The sequence below is a fragment of the Tamandua tetradactyla genome, chromosome 4 (genome assembly GCF_023851605.1).
Source record: "Tamandua tetradactyla isolate mTamTet1 chromosome 4, mTamTet1.pri, whole genome shotgun sequence".
In the NCBI taxonomy this organism is placed as follows: Eukaryota; Metazoa; Chordata; class Mammalia; order Pilosa; family Myrmecophagidae; genus Tamandua; species Tamandua tetradactyla.
The window spans coordinates 53,916,949-53,940,024 of record NC_135330.1 but is presented as its reverse complement, the minus strand read 5'-3'; the positions used below and the strand labels follow the sequence as shown (position 1 = coordinate 53,940,024).

At 33.5% G+C, this 23,076-nt stretch overlaps 1 protein-coding gene across 2 annotated transcripts in view; it reads left to right on the top strand.

Annotated features, from left to right (window-relative positions):
- The window catches only part of ZBTB41 (zinc finger and BTB domain containing 41), a 50,453-nt gene extending 27,900 nt beyond the window's left edge, over window positions 1–22,553 (top strand). For both annotated transcript variants that reach the window (XM_077157315.1, XM_077157316.1), the window contains exons 10-11: window positions 6,642–6,730; window positions 16,452–22,553. In XM_077157315.1, the coding sequence (XP_077013430.1) occupies window positions 6,642–6,730; window positions 16,452–17,107 (745 nt within the window). In that variant the 3' untranslated portion in view covers window positions 17,108–22,553. The remainder of the gene's footprint in view (window positions 1–6,641; window positions 6,731–16,451) is intronic.
- The last annotated feature ends 523 nt before the right edge of the window (window positions 22,554–23,076 follow it).

The window sequence follows — 23,076 nt, the reverse complement described above, 5'->3', positions numbered from 1 at the left end:
AGATTATATCTATCTGTTTCCTATTTTAGAAATTAAAACAAAAAATTTTCACAGATTTATTTATTAAGATAAAGATATATATGCCCATATAATATAAATACTATAAAATATACCCATGTGATACATACCCATATAATATAGTAATAATATGTAACATAAAAATATAACATAGCATAACATATATGATATATAATTGGAGCATATTATATATATATATATATATAAATATATAATAACAAACTACTCCAAAATCTAGTGGCATGAAACAACTATTTTATTACATATTGCAGTTTTCGGGATAGGGAATTTGGGAAGGACTTGGCTGGGAAATTTTGCTTTATGTGTCACTGACTGGTCTGTTCAGTTGACAGCTGGTCTGATCTGTATTGTCCAAAATGGTTTCACTTTTATGCTTTGCATCTTGGCATGAATGACTGGCTCAATTGGTCTACTCTCCATTGCCATATAATCTCAGTGGAAACTGTCAGTCTTCTTAAAAGCGAGGGTTGGAAACGGCATCACTTCTGCCATATTCTATTGGTCAGATCAGTCCTAGGGCAGCCCAGATACAAGGGAAAAGGAAATAGGAATTCTCAAGTCCACTATCCAACCTCTATTTCCTTAATTCAACAAATTACTTACTCACTTAGTTCCTCAGAAAGTTATACCATGAGGCATTAACTTTCTCATTTTTCCTTCTTTATCCTTTTGTAGTCTGACCTCCTTTTGTCACTATGAGTAGATGTCCTTTATTTTCTTTTAAATATAATCCTTTTATTATTTTTCCTGATCTTATTCCCTGACCCTGTTTCATTAGGGACCCTGTCCATCCATTCCACCACCCTGTTTCCCCTGGGTCTTCAGCCTCTTTTGATTTAGGGAGTGTATTAGTTTGCTAATGCTACCAGAAAAAAATACACCGGAAATGGAATGGCTTTGAAAAAGAGAATTTAATAAGCTGCAAGTTTACAGTTCTAAAGCAATAAAAATGTCCACATTAAGGCACCAGTAAAAGGTTACTTTCATTCAAGCAAGGTTGATGCTGTCCAGAACACCTTGATCAGCTGGGAAGATATGTGGCCAGCATCTCCTGGTCCTTGTTCCTGGTTCTTCTGCTTCCAGCTTCTTATGCCAGTGGTTTCCTCTCTAAGTGTCTGTGGGCTTTCAATTAGTTCCTCTGGAACACAACTCTGGGTTCTGGCTTGCTTAGCATCTCATGGAAAGGCACATAGTGGCATCTGCCAAGCTCTGCTTATGTCTAGGCATCTGTTCTCTCTCTGTTGGCACTCCAAGCATCACCAAACATCCATATCTCTGTCAGCTCTGAAGCAACTATTCTATGAGTATCTGTATCTGAGGTTTCTCCAAAATGTCTCCCCTTTAAAATGACTCCAGTAAACTAATCAAGACCCCCCTTGAATGGGTAAAGTCACATCTCCATTTAATAAGCCACACCCATAATTGGGCACATCCCCCTGGAGATAATCTAATCTAAGGTTTCTACCCTGCAGTAGGGTCAGGATTAAAAGAAATGACTGTCCCCAAAAGATTGGATCAGGATTAAAACATGGTTTTTCTGGGGTACATAATAGTTTGAAACCAGCACAGGGAAAAAGGGTAAATTATATTGAAGTTAAGGTGGAGATATCTGGTAGTAACATGAGGCTTCCAAGGTCACCCTGTTAACCTTATGTCTAGCTGGCAGACAGGGGAAAACACAGTCTCTTCTAATTTTCTAAATTTCTTGGCCTAGAAATATCTTAAATCCACTTACATTCTATTAGTGAGAAGTAGTCACACACCCTCACCTAAATGCAAGCTGAACTTGAAAATACAGTCTTTGGGAGGTAGCTGCTTTGTAGCAACAGATATGCCATGAAAGGGGAACAGGAATTTTTGGTAGGCAGTTAGCTATTTCTGCCATAGTCCACCTTTCTGGTCACCAAATGCTTATGTATACCCTGCATTTCACCTACAGGTACATTCTACCCCTTCCCTAATGAGACAGCCCAAAGTTCCATCCAATTACTGCATCTAGCTCAAAGTCCAGGATCTCAAAGTGATGCAGAACCATTTTCAATGGGCTCAAATATGGCTCATAGTGGTCTGGAAACCTATGAATTAAAAGAAAGGTTATGTGCTCGCATTCCTGCACTCATTAACCCTCTCAGTATAAGTGGTGGAATGATGACAGAATAATAATAATAAACACTCCCATTTAGAGAATGGAAGAATGAGAAAACAAAATTGTCTCTAACCATAGTAGTGATGAAATCCTGCCTGCAGAGCAGATTTTAGGCTATCTACAACAGTATGCTTAATCTGAAATTTTTGTGGACCTTTGGAACTCAAAGCTTTTTTTAGTCACCTCTCTTACTATTTGGAGTCCAGAAACAGTAGATTTTAAACTCTATAAAGCCCTTGACTTCCAGATTCTGGTTTCAACTTCTGCTAGAAAAACAGCCGATTCTTGCCTAAGCAAGTATCATTAATAATCATTAGTAACCAGTATGCCTTAATATTCTAATATTAGTAGCCCACACACCCTAATATCTACTCTAAATTTTTTTCATTGCTTACTCACTAAGCCTATGCCTATTACCACTTACTCGATCAAATACAATGAAATTTAGCACCCATTACCTTATATCTACTCTGTTTTATTCATTTACATTAATTACAAGTTTCCTTTAGGCATTTGTGTTCACAACACTTGCTATATTATTATTGAGTTCACATACATATATCTTAAGTTAGAAAATGATGACAAAATAATGGTGAAAGGTTTTCACTGGATAAACTAGTGTACAGGAGAAACAGCACAGCTTGCCAAGAGAATCGACTTGACCAATGGAATAAAATGTCGTAACTAAAATTGCTGACCTTGATGTTTGTTTCACGCATGTAAAATAATTCATAAAATCTGGCCAAAAAAGAAGTAATGCTTTCAATACAATGCTGTCTTTATGCTTTTCAATACACATAAATATGTATTCATACATATATTTACATATGAATGCATCTACCATGCTTTTTTAGTTTGACTGTCTCAGTGGTAACCCCAAGTGCTTTTTAGTCATCCATCATAAAAGACATTGAATCCTGAGTCCAAGTAGAAAATTGTTCTGTATAGCAGCAGGTGCAACTGCACCAGTATCTCACAAATTTGGTACCATGTAGTGTTTCTACCATAGTCAAAAATGGTTATTGGTTAGTGTTCTAGTTTGCTAGCTGCCAGAATGTAATATACCAGAAACAGAATGGCTTTTAAAAAGGGGACTTTAATAAGTTACTATTTTACAGTTCTAAAAGGCCAAGAAAATGTCCCAATTAAAACAAGTCTATAGAAATGTCCAATCTAAGGCATTCAGAGAAAAATACCTTGGTTCAAGAAGGCTGATGAAGTTCAGGATTTCTCTCTCAAGTGAAAGGGCACATGGTGAACACAGCGTTTCTCATCTGGAAGGGCACATGGTGAACACAGCATCATCTGCTAGTTTCTTCTCCTGGCTTCCTATTTCATGAAGCTCCCCAGGAGGCATTTTTCTTCTTCATCTCCAAAGGTCACTGGCTGGTGGACTCTGCTTCTCGTGGCTATGTCGTTCTGCTCTGCTCTCTCTGAATCTTTTTATTCTCCAAAATGTTTCTGCTTTTATAGGACTCCAGAAACTTATCAAGACCCACCCAAATGGGTAGAGACATGTTGTCACCTAATCCAGTTTAACTACCACTCTTGATTAAATCGCATCTCCAGAGCGATTAATTACAGATTCAAACATACAGTATTGAATAGGGATTATTCTGCCGTTACGAAATGGGATTTTGATTAAAACATGGCTTTTCTAGGGTCCATACATCCTTTCAAACCAGCACAGTTAGAAAGAAGAGATATAAGTGGAGTAAATCAAGGAAGCAAATTTAAAATTTTATATTCAGTAAAAGATAAACATAAAAAATATATTGAAGAGAGAACCTCATGGATATTGGTTGTGGGACTTAGCCTTAAGAAAACAATTCTACAATCCCTGAATGTTGACTACAAAGATGGGTGAATACCTATCTAAAACCAATAATCCCTTCTTCCTTTACTCAGCTCTTAACTACCTGGTTTTTAATATATATTTTTTAAATCCAGGTTTAGTTTAGCCCTCTTTTCTTCTCATTCTAAACACTCTATAGAAGATAATCTCACCCATGGTTGTCACTATTCCTTTTATGTCTGTTCACTTCTAAATCTGTATCACTATTTGAGTTTTTCTTTAAATTTCATGGTATTTATGTATTGGTCTTCTATAAAGATACTTGGATATCACATAGATACTTCAGATTTAACGTGTCCTAAACAGATTAATCATCTTTTCGAACATGCTTTTCCTCCTGTTTTCCTCCTCTAAAATTGCTGATTGATTATCAAGAATCATCTTGAATTATTCCTTCTGAATTCTGATGTTTTCATCTTTTGCTAGCAGTACCGCCATTACCTTTGTTCCAGTCCTTTCCATCTCTTACTTGAATTACTGCACTTGTTTCAATGAACAAGTGTTTATTTAATTTTTATGTGTGAACACTACACATGAATGCTAGAGTGGGGGGGAACATATTACATTAAAACGTTAGATGCCTGCCCTCACGGAGCTTACAGGCACTAAACAGCCACATGAATATGCATGAAAATGACATTTTTGAGAAGTATTATGAAGAATATCTACATGGGACCATGATAGCATAGGAAATATGAACTTGGCCTAGTTAGAAAATTCAGTAAAGGCCGTTTTGAGGAAGTGATAATAGACCTGAAAATTAGGGGAAAAGGAAAAGTAGGAATTCCCAGATGAAGAAGAAAAGGAATAATTATTCAGGCAAGAGAAACAGTGCTTTCAAAGGCTTCATGGAGGGCTAGTGCAGGACAAGTTCAAGGGATTGACAGGACAGTGTTGCTAGAGTAGATGCAGCAAGGAGGAGATGGGATATAGTGTGAATGGACAGGTAGATACATAGTATCTGATCCATGAAGTACCTTAATGATTTTATTTTTATCCTAATTCTGTGAGTCAATTAAATTGTTTTCAGAATGTTTGTGTCATTCAGAACATCATTCTGTTCATAGTACAGACCAAGATTTCTCAACCACAGCACAATTAACATTTGGGGGTGGGTAATTCTTTGTTTTGGGGGGACTATTCTGTGTATTGCAAGATGTGTGTGTGGCAGTATCCTTGACCTGTACCCACTAAGTGCCAGTAGCTCTTCTTCCTCATTTGTGAAAACTAAAATGCCTTACGGCATTACCAAATGTCCTGTGAGGACCAAAGTCGTTCCTGATCGAGGTTGAGTACAACTACCTTAAGTGCTCTCAAACTTTTTCCCTCCATTAATACCCCCTTTTCTATGTATCCATTGTGACCTTGTTTATATCTCCATTTAGTACTTAATATGAATATGAATGGAGTAAGATAAACCAAGCATACTGGTTAGAAATCCCTTGTAAGATTGTCAGTGATATCCTCAATTCCCTAAATCCAAATAATCTTTTTAAATGTCTGTTTCATCGAGTAAAATTAAGTTCTATAAGACAGAGCTCTGCATGGTATCTTATAAATATTAGCTTCTCTGTAAATGTTGGGTTGGCTGAATTGAATATGCCAATGGCATTTGAACGCTAGGTGTGCAATGTTGCTAGCAACAATGTGCTGAAAATTCCAGTTAAATTCACTGGGCATGTTAAGAGCAAACTATCTTACAGAAAGACAATAGAGCCTAGGTTTGATTTAATTATTTTGACATGTACTCATTAGATATGAATTGCCTCCTAGATGAAATGATATGACTTTCTCAAAAACTACCACTTAAATGCTAATCATTTTATAAATTTCTTAATTCTTACAATTAAAATTTGAGCATAGGGTTCTTTAACTACAAAACATTTACTCTTAAGTTGTACACTATGCTGCCTTATTGTTAATTTTAGTTTATTTGCAGCTTTATGTATGCCTCTTGATCTATAATGAAAATAAAGAACTGAGCAGATTTATACCCTTTATTTGTTATAAAGTGAACTAATAAGAGCAAGGCAGCTTTTTCTGATGAATATAAATTTTGAGATTGGTGCAGCAGCAACATCAAATTCTTTTTTTAAAAAAAGTTTAGTTAATATATAATTTAGATGCAAATTACAAAGTGAAATTTACCCTTTTGCATGTATAGTTTTGCAAGGGTGACAAATGCATGCAGTCATGTAATCACCACCTCATTCAAGATATAAATAGTCCTATCATCCCCCAAATTTCTGCTATGCCCCTTCATAGTCAATCCCTCCCACCACTTCATACCTCCATTGATCTGTTTTCTGCCCCTATAATTTTTCCATTAAGTATTTTTAATAGCAATAATAATAATGATGAAAAACCCTGTGTTTTAAAGCAGTAAGGAGTTATTTTTATAGATTTGCTTGTTGAATATAACTGGAGAAAAATCAGAGGTAAAGTTGATACTTAAAGAGTATTCCTCTGTTCCTTCAGAGTTCTATGCTTTATTAATGTGAGAATTATATGTAAAGTTGCAAATGAAGTTGTAACAACTTATTTTCATTATGTTATTTATTAAAATTTTATTGCAAAATTTAAACCTTTTTATTTTCTTAGATATAAAGCAACATTTCATCAATGCGATGTTTGTAAGAAAATTTTTAAAGGCAAATCAAGTCTGGAAATGCATTTTCGGACACATTCAGGTAAAATTTGATGTGTAGTTTGTATAAATTTTTATATAATCATTTGGGAGTAAAATATGGAAATGTAAATTTCATTGTTCTTGGTTACATTTTTTTTCCCATTAAGACTGACTTAAAGTCAGTTGGAAGTAAATAATATTCTGATCTGTTTTCTATTATATGTTTCAATACTTTTGAATATCATTTTTTAGATTTGGGGAAAAATTATTTACTATAGAGAATTTACTCAACTTAGTTGGAAGTAAATAATATTCTGATCTGTTTTCTATTATATGTTTCAATACTTTTGAATATCATTTTTTAGATTTGGGGAAAAATTATTTACTATAGAGAATTTACTCAACTTTTACTTTTCATTTTCCCCTCTTCTGATTGTTTTATGGTTCCCCCTTATCTATTTCACTTTCTGAAGTTATTTCTTATGCTTTGGTTTTCTCTTTCTTTTTTCCCCCTCTTTTCAAAGAGTAATTCAAATGTGATCTTACAGTCTCGATTATCAAGTTACTGTTGTATATTTTTTCTTTTTATATAGCCATTTGCGATTCACAGGTAGAATGCTTCTGATTTCCAGAAGTATCATTATCATTGTCTGAATCTTTCTTTTTTAATTCTTGGGTCTGTACCATGTTCTAAAATGAAAACTATGTTGGATTCTTTCCTGTATGTTGTCTTAGTCCTTGTTTGACTTCACAAATAAATTTCCAGCTTTCAAACTTTTCTTTTTTAATAAATAGTCCTGTTTATGCATTTATGACAGCTTTGTCATACTGCTCTTCTGGAATAAAAAAATAATTGGTTTCATAAATATCATGAGAAATTACTGGATTTGGGCATTTTCAGTAGCAAAGAGTTGTACTTGAATATGAATGATTTATTACTGGTACATAGCTGCTGCTAAAAACAAAATTAAACCCTTGACTCAAATGAAAAGGTAATAATTTGCTATACATAAATAGGAATGCAAATCAAAGAAACTATACTATCGATATCTTCTGCATTAGTTATAAGTAATAATCTAGTGAAATTCATGTTCTGAAAGAGATGATGAACTAAAGGTTAATTTCAGACCAGTGATGATTAAAGAATTGTAAAACTGTAGGAATTTTTCTAGAGAAGACTATAGCGCTAGCTTAATAATTGCATTAAAAAATTTTAAAACACTGATGTATAGTAATTGATGAACCAGTGACAATGTGGAATTTCCATCTCTGGATATCTCACAGGAAAGAGAGACAATTCTCTCTGTCCATTGAAAATTGAGGAAATGAGCTGCATTATAGAATAAGAGAAAGAGTATGTTTATTATGTAGTGAAAGAGGTAAATCATCTAAAGTAGGTGTCAGCAAACTTTTTTGTAAAGGGTAAGATATTACTATTATTACTAAGCATTTTAGGCTTCAAGACCTAGTCTCTATCACAATCACTAAGTTTTGCTATTCAGCCATGAGGAATGCACAAACAAATGAGCATGGCCTAGTTCCAGTAAAAAAATTATTTACAAAAGCAGATAGCAGGCTGGATTTGGCTCACAGGCTATAGTTTACCAAATCCTGATCTGAAGTCATCAGGAGACTACCCGGACTGGACATCACAGAGTGACTATGCCAAGAACTGTTCTCTGTCATCCTAAGTCCATTCCTGAGATTTATAAGTCTAGAAACTCAGTTTTATCTGTGCACTGAGTTGTAAGTGTTTTGAGGAATCCTTCATAATGCCCACTAGAAATAGTTTGATTCATCAGAATCTAAGTTTATTAATTCATAGTGATATACTTTCTAGAGAATGCTAAATTAATGTGTACTGGCTAATATGTTCCTTTTCTGGTATTAAAGAAAAAGAGTTGCCAAATTTACTAATCAGGAGAATTGGTGAATGTAGATATAAAGTAAATTACGTGGTCATTTTATGAAATAGTCTATACAGGCAGTGGTGAAAGTTTTTGAACCAACTTTACACCCATGGCAGTTTACCTGTCTGGTGGCCAGAATAATTTTATTTCCCAGATTATTTTTCTCTTGTCAGGGTACACTCATACATTATGTATACTACTAGATTCTTGTTCTTTAGGGTCTCCTTAACTGGACTCCAGACAGACTGTTTCTCTTCTGTTCAAACATTCTTTCTCCAGATGAAGTTCAATATAATGGATTGATACCAGGTTTGGCCAGGGCAGTAGACTTAATTGCTTCAAATTTGTAGATCTAATCAGTTTCTAGCCCAGGGTTTACATATAGTAGGTGGTCAATAAATGTTTGTGGAATGACTTAATTTATCATGTTTACCTATGACTACCCTTTTGTCTTTATTTTTTTTAAGTCACATAATTAGATAAATTCTTGGAAAATGTATGTAAGATTGTCCTCTACAAATGACTAATTCTCTTACATCATGTTTTATAAGTATAGTCCTCAGAGAGCATTGATTGCCTCTATTCTTCAACAGATGTCTTTTTGAAATATAGTACCTTCAGTTAAGTTGGAATAAAATTGACAACAGATTTAAGACTGGATTTTAGCCTTGGCTGAGTTTTTTTCAAGGTGAATTTTTTTTGTAAACTGTCTTTATTGAAGTATAATATGAAGTGCATAAATTTTAATGTATAGCTCAGTGTATTTTTATATATGAATACATTGTGTAACTACCACTCAGATCAAGATATAGAGCATTACCATAATTCCAGAAGCATCCTCTATACCCCCTAACAGTCAGTAATCTCCTTGTAAAGCTAATCAAAATATTATTTTGGAAATAATACTTCTTTTTCAGTTATCCAAAGGAGTTTGTGTAAATTATTATTATTTCCTCATGAATGTTTGGAAGAATTCACCAGTAAAGCTCTTAGCTTGTTGTCCTTTTAATTAAAGATTGTTTAATAGTTATACAGTTATACAGCTGTCAGATTGTCTATTATGATTTTTAAGGAACTCTGTTTAATCTAAAATTCAAATCTGTTTGCTAAATTTAGGGTATTGATTATTTCTCTCTAGATTATTTAATGATAACTTTTCTTCATTCCTGTTATGGGTCATTTGTCTTTTCTTGCTAGAGATGTACTGATTTTATTAATCTATTCAGAGAACTAGTTGGTTTTGTTGATTTATCTCTTTTTTTTTTATATTTCATTGCTGTTTTATCTTTCTTATTCATTTTGTTTGGGTTTACTTTTTGTCTTTTTCAAAGCTCCCCTCCATACTTCAAGTTTTATACTATATATTTCTATCATAATCCAGTTAAAGATATTTTCTAATGCCTATTTTGACTTATAGTTTAATTCATGGTTTATTTAGATGTATTAAGCCCAAATCCTAAATATTTAGGGATTTTCTAGGCATTTCTATTTTAGTGATGGCTAATCTAATTCCACTTTTATCAGAGAACATAGCGTATTCAGTGTTCTGCATCCTTACTGAATTTTTTTCTGCTTATTCTATAACTGAGAGATCTGTGTTAGTCTTTAACCACGATTGTAAATTGTCTTTAGTTCTTTTATTTTTTCTTTATATAGTTTGAGGCTATGTTATTAAAAATATATATATACATTTAAGATTGTTAAATTTTTCTATTGAGTGTTCCTTGTTATCATTACAAAATATCTGTCTTTATAATAGGTATCTTATTTGGATTTTGTTTGGATGTGTTTTACCCCATCATTTTACTTTCATTCCTTCTTTGAATATGTATTAAGATGTGTGTCTTTGGAATATTTTTATATCATCTAGTGTGACAATATCTGTCTTTTACTTGGAGTAGTTAGTTCATTGAAATTTCATGTGATTTCTCATTTATTTGGGTTTCTGTCTATCATCAGTATTATTTGCCCCATCTATTCCTTCATACTTTTTCTTGTCTTAATTTTGGAATCATCAAGTATTTTTATTATCCACTTTTCCCCTCACCTATCTTATTAGTTATGTTTTCTCATTATTCTTTTTTGCATGGGCAGGTACCGGGAATTGAACCCGGGTCTTCAGCATGGCAGGTGAGAATTCTGTCACTGAGCCACCGTCGCACTGCCCTCTCATTATTCTTTTAGTGGTTATCCTGAAGATAATTAAGTATTCTTTTTTTAAAATTGTTTTTTCATTGTGAAATATATATACAAAAAAAAGCAATAATTCTCAAAATACATTTTGATAAATAGTTACAGAACATATTTCAAAGTTTGGTATGGGTTACCATTCCACATTTTCAGTTTTTTTCTTCTAGGTGCTCCAAAACACTGAAAGCTAACACAAATATCATTATAGTGATTCAGCAGTCATACTCGTTTGTTAAATCTTGTCTTCTCTGTTATAACTCCTCCTCTTTGATACTACTCTCAATCTATAGGGGTCTTTGGGCAGTTACCATTCATGTTGAAAAGGGGTCTCAACAGTATAGGATGGGGGATAGAATTAGTTGATATTCTTGGAGAGGCTGGCCCCTCTGGATTTTAGGACTTATCTGTCCTATGAACCCTCTGGAGGTTATAGGTTTCAGGAAAGTAAACTTAGTACATGAAACTTTTGTAGAGTTTGAGAATTAGAGGCCAAGGTTTTCTTTAGTGTAAACAGGAATGATGTTAGTTGGGGTATGGCAAACCATGGCATTTAGCATTATCTAGCTGAAGCTTGCATAAGAGTAGCCTCCAGTATAGTCTTTAGACTCCATTTGAACTCTCTTAGCCACTGATATTTTACTTTGTAACAATTCCTTTTCCCTTTTTAGCCCAGAAGGTATTGTGGATCCCATGGTGCCAGGGCCAGGCTCAACCCTGGGAGTCATGTCCCCCATGTCAGGGAGACCTTCACCTCTGATGTCATTTCCCGTGTAGGATAATAATTTTCCTTGCAGAGTTGGGCTTAGCGAGAGAGAGGCCACATCTGAATAGCTAAACAGGTTTCCTAGAAGCAGCTTTTAAGGCAAAATTACAGGTAGTCTTAGCTTTTATGCTACAGAAGTAAGTTTCTTAAGGGCAAGCCTCAAAATCAAGGGCTTGGCCTATTTTCCTGGGAGTCCCTAGTGTTTGAGAGAGTACCAGGGGGTTCCCAGATAGGAAAATTGAATATTTCCATATTTTTTCTAGTCCCTCAAGAGACTCTGCCAGTACTTTGTTTTTGCATGGGCAGGCACTGGGAATCGAACCCGGGTCTCTGGCTTGGCAGGCGAGAAATCTGCCACCGAGCCACCATTGTTCTGCCCTCTCTCCCGATATTTTTAAATTATCAGCCCGCCATAGTCTGGGATTCTGTGGGTATTACATTAAACTATAAGAATTACAAGGCCTTATTCCTGTTCTGGGCTCCATGTGTTTGGGTTGTTTAAATGAGCTATTCAGACAGCTTGATTTAGATTGTGTGTTACAGAAGATTTAGGTTTAGACACAATAAATCTCTTTGCCTTTGGTCTCATACAGTAGTCGAAGCTCTGGAGAACATACACTATCTTCTTTTGCCCTGTTGATTTACCTTAGTCCCAACCAGATTGACTTCATTTTTATCTCTAATTGAAACCTGATCTCTTTGCTGTGAATCTTAGGTGTCACAGAGGTACTCAAAATTCCAAGGAAATGCCAGTTTATACACATAGTTTAGTGTCTCAGAATCTAGAAATACGCTACAACTTCAGACTAAGTATGGCTGCTATAAGAGCTTACAATGTAGTCTCCAATTTTCTTAGAAATCCTTTCTGAAAGAGACCATAGCATACTTGTTCTTTTGTTTCTGGCTTATTTTGCACAACACATTGTCCCCAAGGTTTATGCAGTTTGTTGTGTGCCTCACGATGTCATTCATTTTTGTAGCTGCATGGTATTCCATCATATATATGTATCACAGTTTGCTTTTGGCTTCTCACTCATCGTACCCTTCATCCTCCTCCATCCACTGGGCATTATGGATAATGTCCAAAATAAACAAACCATGTCTTAACAGTGTCCTCATTAGGTTGTACGATCTGCAGCACACTCAAGTTTAGACTGTTTTCATTGGTCCAAAGAGACAAAGAACCGAGCAGCCTCACCAAATATCAAATCAAAAACCTCCACTAATTTCTTGTCTCTACCCCTCCCATACCCCAAATATTTAACCCTGGTATTTCTGTGGTACTGTTGTAGTCTTCCTGTTAACAGTAGGCCATAGCATGCAGTATTCCTTTTTCCCTGTACCTATTATTGACTCTTTGTACCAGATCACATGTTTGAAGGAGTTCATGCAAGAACTTATTTATAATTATAGAGTTAATTTCTGGGATATATGGCACTATAATCTGCTTTCAATTATATTCACCTTCAATATGGCTCTGTTATTTATAACCCCACTAATTAGCTACCATCACTTCTATCTGTTCCCTTATATTTAAGTTCAACCTCATTGGGTAACCTTTCCCCCATCTCGAGCTTATGTGCACCTCTAGGTCCTCTATATTCTGCAGTATAAACCTTTGAGATTACTTTTAGCATAGTTATAACAGTGAAATTATAAGGTATCTATCCTTCTGTGTCTGATTTATTTCACTTGGCAATATGTTCTCAAGGTTCATCCATGTTGTCATATGCTTTGGGACCTCATTTCGTCTTACTGCTGCATAATATTCCATTACATGTATATGTTACATTTTGTTATCCACCCATCTGTTGATGGGCTCTTGGAGTGTTTCCATCTTTTGGCAATTGTAAAGTCTGTGCTATGAACATAGGTGTGCAAATGTCTGTTTATGTTACTGCTTTCAGCTCTTCTGGGTATATACTGAATATCAGTATTGCCGGGTTTTAGGGCAACTCAATATTTAGTTTTCTGAAGAACTGCTAAACTGTCTTCCACAGCGACTGAGCCATTATATATTCCCACCAGCAGTGAATAAGTGTTCCAGTTTCTCCACATCCTCTCCAACATTTGTAGTTTTGTTTGTTTAATAGCAACCATTCTTATAGGTGTGAGATGATATCTCATTGTAGTCTTGATTTGCATTTCCTTTATAGCTAATGAAGATGAGCATCTCTTCATGTGCTTTTTAGCCATTTGTATTGCCTCTTCAAAAAAATGTCTATTCATATCCTTTGCCCATTTTATAATTGGATTGTTTGTTCTCTTGTTGTTGAGTTATCTAATTTCTTTATGTACACAGGATAGCAAATCTTTATCTGATATGTGGTTTCCAAATATCTTCTTCCATTCAGTTAACAATGTATTTTTAAATATTAGTCTACCTTAAATTAGTTCATTTTACAGACAATGCAAAGACCTTATGATATTCTTCTTTCCCTCTTACCTTTTATGCGTTATATATATATTTTAAGTCCACATATATTTTAAACCATATTAAAGATAATTTTTGTTTCAAATAACCAAAGTATTTGTTTAGATATATTTACTTTTCTTGTTCATTCCTTTATGCAGTACCCCCTTCCATCTGGAATTCATTTCCTTCTGTCCAAAGCATTCTTTGGAATATCTTTTAGTGCAAGTCTGTTGGCATCACAGTCTTTTAGATTTTATTTGTCTGAGAATTTTTTATTTTACTTTAATTTATGGGGAATATTTTTCCTGAGTATAGAACTCCCATTGGCAGTTATTCTCTTTCTGTACTTTAAATATATCAGTTTCTTCTTTGAGCTTCCATTGCTTTTGTTGAGAAGTATACTGTCAGTCTTGTTGCTTATTTGAAGATAATGCCCCTTTTTAACTGACTCCCTTTTAAGATTTTTTTGTTGTTGTTTTTGGTTTTCAGTTGTTTTGGTGTAATGTACCGAGATGTATTTTGTTTTTTGGTATTGCTGGAGATTTGTATTTGTGACTTTATGTTTTGCTTTTGTTTAGGAATATTCTCAAGACATTTCCTCTTCAAATACTGCTTTTTCCCATGTTCTTTCTGGAGATCTAATTACATCTATGTTAAACCTTTTCACTTTTTCATATATATCTCTCATGCTTTTTTTCTGTATTTCCCTCTTGTTTTTCCTTGTGCTTCCCATTTGTAGGTTTTCTAATAATACATTTTCCATTTCTCTAATTCTTTCCTCTGTAGTTTCTAATTTGCTATTAAATCCATTGATTGAACCATGAATTTCAATTATTTTATTTATATGTTCTAAAATTTCCACTGTTTTCATAGATCTAGTTCAATGATGAAATCCTCTTTTCCTATATTTTTTGAACTTATTAATCATATTCAAGTTAATGTCCTGTCTAAAAAATGTAATACCTGCTACATCTATGGGTATGTCGCTTAGTTTTTTCCTCTCTTGGTGTTTGGTCTTTGATCCTGATTCTTGGCATGTCTGGTAATTTTGTATCGAATATTAGATTTTGTGAATGAAAAATTGTTGAGGCACTTGAAGATTTGTTTTTTACCAGATAGACTTAAATTTTTCTCACAAGCAGATAGAATATGAGATGACCTCCGTTCTTTGTTATGCCTGGTCTATTTCTGGTTTGCCTTTCCTCCTAGTTCATCATCATTCTGGGATCCCAAGCATGGTGCTTTTACTAAAGTACTCTGCTTTGGTGTGTCCTGAACTATAAACTCTGTCTTCACAGTACCTTGGGATTTCTGAAATATCTGCTCAGCTCTTTAGCCTACCAGCCTCTGGTTTCTAGCTATCTCACTCAGCAAATGTTCATCTTCGGAGATGGCAAGTGCAGATGTTTTGGTTCATTACTCTTTTGTTTTTTCATCTAGTCTCTCATTCTAGGAATTCATTTGTAAACTCCAATGTCTGATGTAGGATGCTTTGTACAGTTAGAAATACTTTCCTTTCAGCAATGTTAACCCTTTATACAATAAATTATTCTCTTACTTCCTTTATAGTGACATCAGTAATGATGTTAGTCCAGACACAAGTAGAAAATCTACTAGTACCAGGAACCTAGCATCCCAGTCTAAAGATTTTTTATAAATAGGGTATAAAATTCCAGCAAGCCACAAAATATTAACAATAATATTCAAAAACTATTTATTTGATGTTGTTGTTTCAACCTTTGAATATATAATTATCTCTTAATTTTCTGTGAGAATTGATGATGTTTTAAATGGAGAAATGAAGGAAGATAATTAAAATAACAAACCCTCATTACCATTTTCAAAGTCGACAGTGGCAGATCAAGTCGTCTTCAAGTGGCCTCTCTCCCACCTATTTTTCCATAAGTCCACTTTTAAAGACACGTGATTAGATTGCGCACACCCAGATAATCCACATCATCTCCACATTTCAGGGACCTTAACCAGAGTCACATATGCAAAGAGTCCTCTACCCTGTAAAGTGACATTTTCATAGCTTCCAGGGATTAGGACAAGTACATCTTTGGGTAGCCATTATTTTTCCAACCATACAGGCTAACCTGGGAACTTAAAATGCTCCATACATAAAAAAATAACAAAACTACATCGAAAGAAGCTGTCTCAGGGGAAACTGAAAACTGGTTCAGCTTCCACATTCTTTTCCCTGATTAACTCTCCTTATTTTGACCTTAAGCTAGAGATAAGTATCACCATTTCTCATTCTGCTCCAAAGAGCCAGGTAAATCAGAGTGCTTTTTATCTATTTTGGACAGGTGGAAATCAGTTGTTTTAGTTTAAAAAACTTTTGGGATGCCTCTAATGGAAATAAAAGCAAGCGGTAGTAATAGGCTGCATTTATCAAGCATTTATCATATGCTAGGTACAGTACTCAGCATTGTTACTTCATTTTGCTACTTAAATCAAGTGAGTGTGTTTACACTTAATTCCATTTTTGTCCATACAGGTGAAAAACCGTACAAGTGTCAAATTTGCAGTCAATCTTTCAGAATTAAGAAAACTTTAACAAAACACCTGGTTATTCATTCTGATGCCCGACCTTTCAACTGTCAGCATTGTAATGCAACATTTAAGCGGAAAGACAAGCTTAAATACCACATTGACCATGTCCATGGTATAAAATCTCCTGATGAGCCTCTCGGTACTTCTGAGGAAAAACTTGTATCCTTGCCAGTGGAGTACTCATCTGATGATAAAATCTTTCAAACAGAAACAAAACAATATATGGATCAGCCTAAAGTTTATCAATCAGAAGCCAAGACTATGTTGCAGAATGTTTCTGCAGAAGTGTGTGTTCCAGTAACACTGGTTCCAGTTCAGATGCCCGACACTCAGAGTGATATTGTGCAGCACACTACCACGCTTCCACCGTCGTCTCATGAGATCCTTCCACCACAGCCACAATCAACTGATTATCCACGAGCAACTGATTTAGCTTTTCTTGAAAAATATACTCTCACTCCTCAGCCTGCAAATATAGTTCATCCAGTACAACCTGAACAAATGCTAGATCCTAGAGAACAGTCTTATCTTGGAACATTACTGGGGCTTGATAACACTACTGCTGTACACAATATTTCCAGTAGTGAACATCGTTCATGAGTAAATCTAAACATTCCACAAACTTTTTTGATAGTTATATGCTAATAGTAGTGAAGAACTGACAACTTTTCAACTAGTAGGGCTCCTCTTTTTTCATCTTCTCAAATCCTCAGAAGAGTTTCAAATCAAGAAGAATATATATCTCTGTTTACTTAACATATGAATATTTAGACATATTTTGAGGCATAATATTTAAAGTGAACATTTTTGTGATTTGAAAGTATTCAGTGCCAATTTTTAATGTGTATCAAACTTTTCAGATTATCAGCTGTTGACATAATGGTTTTATTTTTCTGTTTTCTTTTTTTTTTAATCATCAGTGGAAACTTTTATTCCTCTTTAATCTCATTCCTCTTTACTCCCTTCCCTGTCTTCTAAACAAGTTTAAGGACCATGTAGTTTTTAAGAAGGAAAGTAAGGATATACTGATTTGCAAATGTCCTTTATCCTATGAGATTCATTACTATTTCAAGTAGATTTTTTTTCTTTTGAAATTGAAATTAGGAATTTAAGTATAGATGAAAGTCTTGGATATTTCTGTGCTGTTTTTCCATCTATCCATAATTTCAGATTACTATCTTTTGGACTTTGAACAAATTCAAAGACAGAGAGGTAGCTCAAGTAAAATAGCTTGTTAAATGAAATGTAAGGATGAAATAATTGTCCGGATAATTTGTTCTTGCCTGTGCTTCAATTTTTATGAAAAGGAAATTTAAATATAAGCCTACACATTAAATTATATAAAGTTGGAAATGTATTAAAGAAAAAAATGACATTTTAATTAGCTACCTTTCAAGGTAAGTCCACCTTTTGCATTTTGCCATTTGTTTCAGAACATTAACCATACATCCCAGCATATATCTCCATTTCCCTAAGAAAGGGGCAATTGTAACTAATTAATGAAAATTTAACTGAAGAAGCCATGTTTGGTTTCATTTACCTTTCAACTCTGGGAATTGGAACCTAGATATTTCATGTAGTTAGAAAAAGTGCCAAACAGATTGTAAAATTTGTCACTAACTAAACTAAATGCTATCTAATTAAATAGAACCAGTACTTGGTACAGGTTTACATGCAATCCAGATTTTTATTTTTGCTTTTTACGTAAGTCAGGTATCTGTAGTTATCCTTGATTTTTATTTTTGTACGAGACAACAGTTGAGGATTTGGTGAAAGGAAATAGCAGTTACAGAAAAACCTCACTTAAAATTAACTGAGGGAAAAGTAATTCAAAATTATAAAATACTTTTTTAATATCAGCACTTTCAATATTTTCAAGTCAATTTAAACTTAAACTAAGATAATGTTTCCTTTAAAGTTTCTTGAGGAATTAGAGTAGGCTAGGGTGATTTATTATTAGCATGTCATTTGTATGTAAACTACTGGAAAATAGCAGTTTAAAAGTTTTTCCTTTCAGTCTTGTTTACACTCCTAATTGCTTTAAGCACTTTCTTTGTGTAAACTGTAAAGTGGGCCCAGCTCATGTGAAAAAAAATCACAAATAAAATAATGAATCTTTTTTTTTGGGGGGGGGGCGGTGCATGGTCTGGGAATCGAACCTGGGTCTCCCACATGAAAGGTGAGCATCCTAACCACTGAACTGCCCATGCACCCTAAAATAATGAGTAAAATTTAGCCACTTAGTAATGGGGGAAATTATTTGCTGAAGCACTTAAATGGAGGTACTTTACAGGAGAATTGAGGCAGTCAACCAAAGTAGCTCACATAATCAAACCAATCTGAGTTTAACCTCATTTATCAGGGTTGGTTGGAATTATACTAGACCCAGTAGACATAACTAATCTATTAATTATTATTCTTTTTCAGTATTTTTACTTACTTTTGTGTGGAAATGTTATATCTGGGGTACTTACATGATTGAGCTTGACTACATGAGGTACTATTAGTCTGTTCATCTTTCAAATTGATTTAAAAAATACATGTCTAAGATTATTGAAGACTAATGAGATTTTTAAAAAATCTCAGAGTAGGAAGAAAACATAACTAAAAATGTGCCCTGCCTTACATATAAACCAGTGTAGAAAAGCTTGGACTTCTAAAGAGGCAAATGGTGTGTGTATATTAGGTAGCAGAAAAAAGAGGGTATTGCATTTTCACATTGAAAAGAAACTTTGCTTTTGAAGGTGTTTACTTTAGGGTTCTTTTAATAATAATGTCCTAATTTGCTTTAAATATATGATTTGATTTATAGAGTTGGTTTACATGGAACTTTTCTGGAATACATCTCTTATGTAAAGTGAAATATATTTGTATATAGTTATCATTGTATATAACTTAAAGTTGAATAGTGGTTTACCATTTTATAAAATGCTTACACATATTATCTCATTTGAACCTCATAACCAGCTCTGAAATAGAAAGGACATGCTGTATTCCTATTTTAGAGATAAAGAATCTGAGGTTAAGATAGGACTCATTTAAGCTCATATGGTTACTAATTGGTAGAGCCATATTATAGGGTAAGAAAACTAGCATTAATGAGTGCTTACTATGTGCCAAGCACTACATTCTCTCTTAATTTTCAATAGTCTGGGAAGTAGGTCATATAATTCTTATGAAGAAATGGTCTCAGAGGGGGACCAAAAACACTAGTCTGCTGCCTCTTATTTCCAAATATGTAAGAAATTTAAAATTTGTGAAAACCTCATGGATTTGGGCAAACTGAATGTATACAAGTTTTAAAGTTGGCACAAAAGATATGAAATGAGGCCTACCTTTTTTAGTTGAATTTTTGTAATGTTTGGTTTAGAGTATTTTGGGCAAGTTTCCATTAACTCTAAAATCCATTATTTCTGTAACTATACTTAAAATTTTGAATCTTGAAAGTTTAGTCTCATTCAGAATTTTTTATTTTATGAGCATAATTTATTGTTTTAAGTTAAATTTTAGCTGATAGCAGTTAGCACTGAATCTGTAAATTGAATAATTTATAAAGTACAGAAATTTGTTAACCTAATCAGTTTTTACTTAAATGCACCAAAGATTTTTTAGTAGAGAATAAATAGATTAAAATAATTTAAATTCTTTGTTGTGTGAGTAAATGCTTGTCCAAAGAAGCACAGTTCAACTCCTAGGATTATGAATTTTAAAAAAGAAATTATTAGTTTGAATACTGAGACTAAGTATTAAGTGTTTGTGTTTAGATGTATAAAACTAAGAGCAGAAGAAAATACTCTGGGAATTGTCATACCGACAAACCGTTTATAGGTAAGAATACTCAGTTTTCTCAGTTTAGTTAATTGAATGTTATCTTTTAAATAGACACTATTAAATGCTAAATAATAAGCTTATTTTTTACACTACACTATTAAAATAATTTTTGCCTTATATGTTTTTTTTTAAGTCAAGTTGAGGTTATTTTTGTAAGAAACCCCACCTATTTTTTTGCAGCCTAAAAATACCATTTAAGGTTAGGCTTTGTTCCTCACTTCAGCAAAATTTAACCAACCACTGTAAATGTAGTGGTCATTTGCATACTTTCAAGTAATTTAGACACTATTGCTGGGGAGAAGAGGTGAAATCAAATTAAGGTTTTAAACTGGTGCTTTCTTAAGTGGCTTCTTTTAAGTGATGGTGAGTCATGAAATAGGTACACTTTTCTGTCAAATTTAAAAACTGTCAAAACATCTTTGTAGGGTGACTATAAATTTTTAGTTAAGGGCTAAATATTATAGCATTCATTGCTTTTCAGTCTATAATGCAAACAAATTAAAAACTCAAACTGATATGTTTATAAGCTTGAGTTTCCTCACCACCATATCACTTTTATATATCATTGATGAAAAATCAGATTTGGGGCATTAGCTCTTTGATAGTGTCTTTTTATGCCTGTTCTTTTCTGGATTAAATATTTTGTGCCTTTTCAGTGTGTTGTAGTACTTAGAATTGATTCTACTGGATAGATTGTACTTGTTAATAAATGATTTGTTGTTATTGTTATGGGTCTTATGCTTGTGTTGCCTGCTGGGCAGGCAGTAAATTTTTTTTTTTTTTTGGTTGTTTTATGTTTATATAGGGAAACTGGCACTACGTACTATTGTGAATATTTGTTTTTATGATTTATGCATCATAATCTTTATCTCTGTTGTGGCCTTTATAGTCACTGTGAAGCCACTCTTGTGCCCGTCTCTGGAGGCTTCTTATTAGAGGAATCTGATAAATAAAGTAAGAGTAGTATGTCTGCCTTTCTGTCTTTTTCCCCCAACTTCTGTTTTTTGTTGTTTTGTTTTAAATTACCAATTACTACAACCATACAGCTCTGCGCTGAATGGCTTCTTATTTTACTTTGCCTAAAACTGAATAAGAGGTCATAGCTTGTGATGAGTTTCTTATTAAGAACAGCAACATCGCAATCAGCATATAACTTGAGTTGGCAAACTCAAGTTTGGACTTTTAAACAAAGTTGTACTTGGATTATTCTATGATTCAGTGCCAAATTTAAAATGACTAAAAAATGTATTCTTTAATATGGAACAATTGGCATTTTTAAACCTTTAAATACTATTAGGTGAAATATTAGTTGCTGTTAGAGTGAATAATGGATAATGTGAGAATAATCTTATCTATTTCTGGGAATTTCCTTGTATCTTCCCCTTTTCTTTTGCACATTTTTCTCTTGCACGGTGTGTAGTAGTTTTTTGCTCCCCCACCCCCTATTTCTTGTAAAATTATTTCTACTTAAAAATTATTTTACCCTAGGTTACTAGCATGCTTTCTGCTCTTCCTCTTTGGAAGCAGCATTAATAAGATAGAAATAAAAGGATTAGATGGTATAGAAGATGAGAGAAAGAAGGTTTTGGTAAAGAGAAAATGCTAATGTTTTTATTTACTCTTCATGTTTCAATTTGATGTGTAATGATTTTAAGACTGGCTAATGAAAATCCCCAGACAATTTCAATTTAGCCTCTCCAGCCTTTTATGTAAAGAGAAATTAAGGATCATATTCAGAGCATTAAAGGTTATACAAAGATTGACATAATCTGTTTAATTTTTTGAAATTCTTGGAAAAATAAGTAATTTCAGTGCTTGCATTACCGTTGGAGATTCTAGGATATTTCTTGAATGAAGAGCATGTACACATCTCATTGTTATGGCACCTCTGTCTTTAGTATCCCTGCTTGCTCTGAGTTTGGACAATGTACTGTGGTGTAATCGCAAAATTCTTATTCCTCCCAGTAATTGGATTCTTTTTATCCCTATAAATAAAACTGTATTACGATTGGGCATGGCTGCCAAAAAAACAAGTACTGAGGTGGACACTTTGCATTTAGCTGCTCCATATTGTGTATTAAATGTTCTTATTAAAGGGATTTATAATGTACATTAAAGTGAAAATGTTTTTGAACTTAGTTTTCAGTTTAAAATCAATTTTTGTTTTTTGATTATTAAAGATACTTAAAAGCAATTACAAAGGAAAAACCTAAAATATCAAAATTCATAATTTTGTCTATTGTGTGTAAAGTATCCTGTGAGTTTTACAGATATTTAGGTTGTCTCATATTTCTTAAGTACAAATGTCTTATAGAAAAATTCATTCTCTGTGAAGAATAGCAAGTGTATTGTATACTGAACTAGTCCTTTGTGTTATTTTGATATTTAAAATAAATGTAAAGTTCTTTGATCCTAATAAAATCATATCCAGGTCTTATTGAATTATATTTTTGCAGCATGGGAATGTAATACTCTGAATGCTTCCTTAAAAATTGAATGCAGTGATGGAAAAAAAAGGATGTTCATATTGTATGTTGATTGGTTTTATTAATAAAAATAAAAAATTAAAATTAAAAATTTTTAAATTAAAAAAAATTGAATGCAAAGATTATGAGCAAATGGAAAACCAAGTATCCTGGGGCACATTTATTTATATTTTATTTGTTTCTCATAATCTAGGTTTTAGTTTGAAATAGTTTATGTTTATATAATATATATTATAAATGTATTAAACTAAT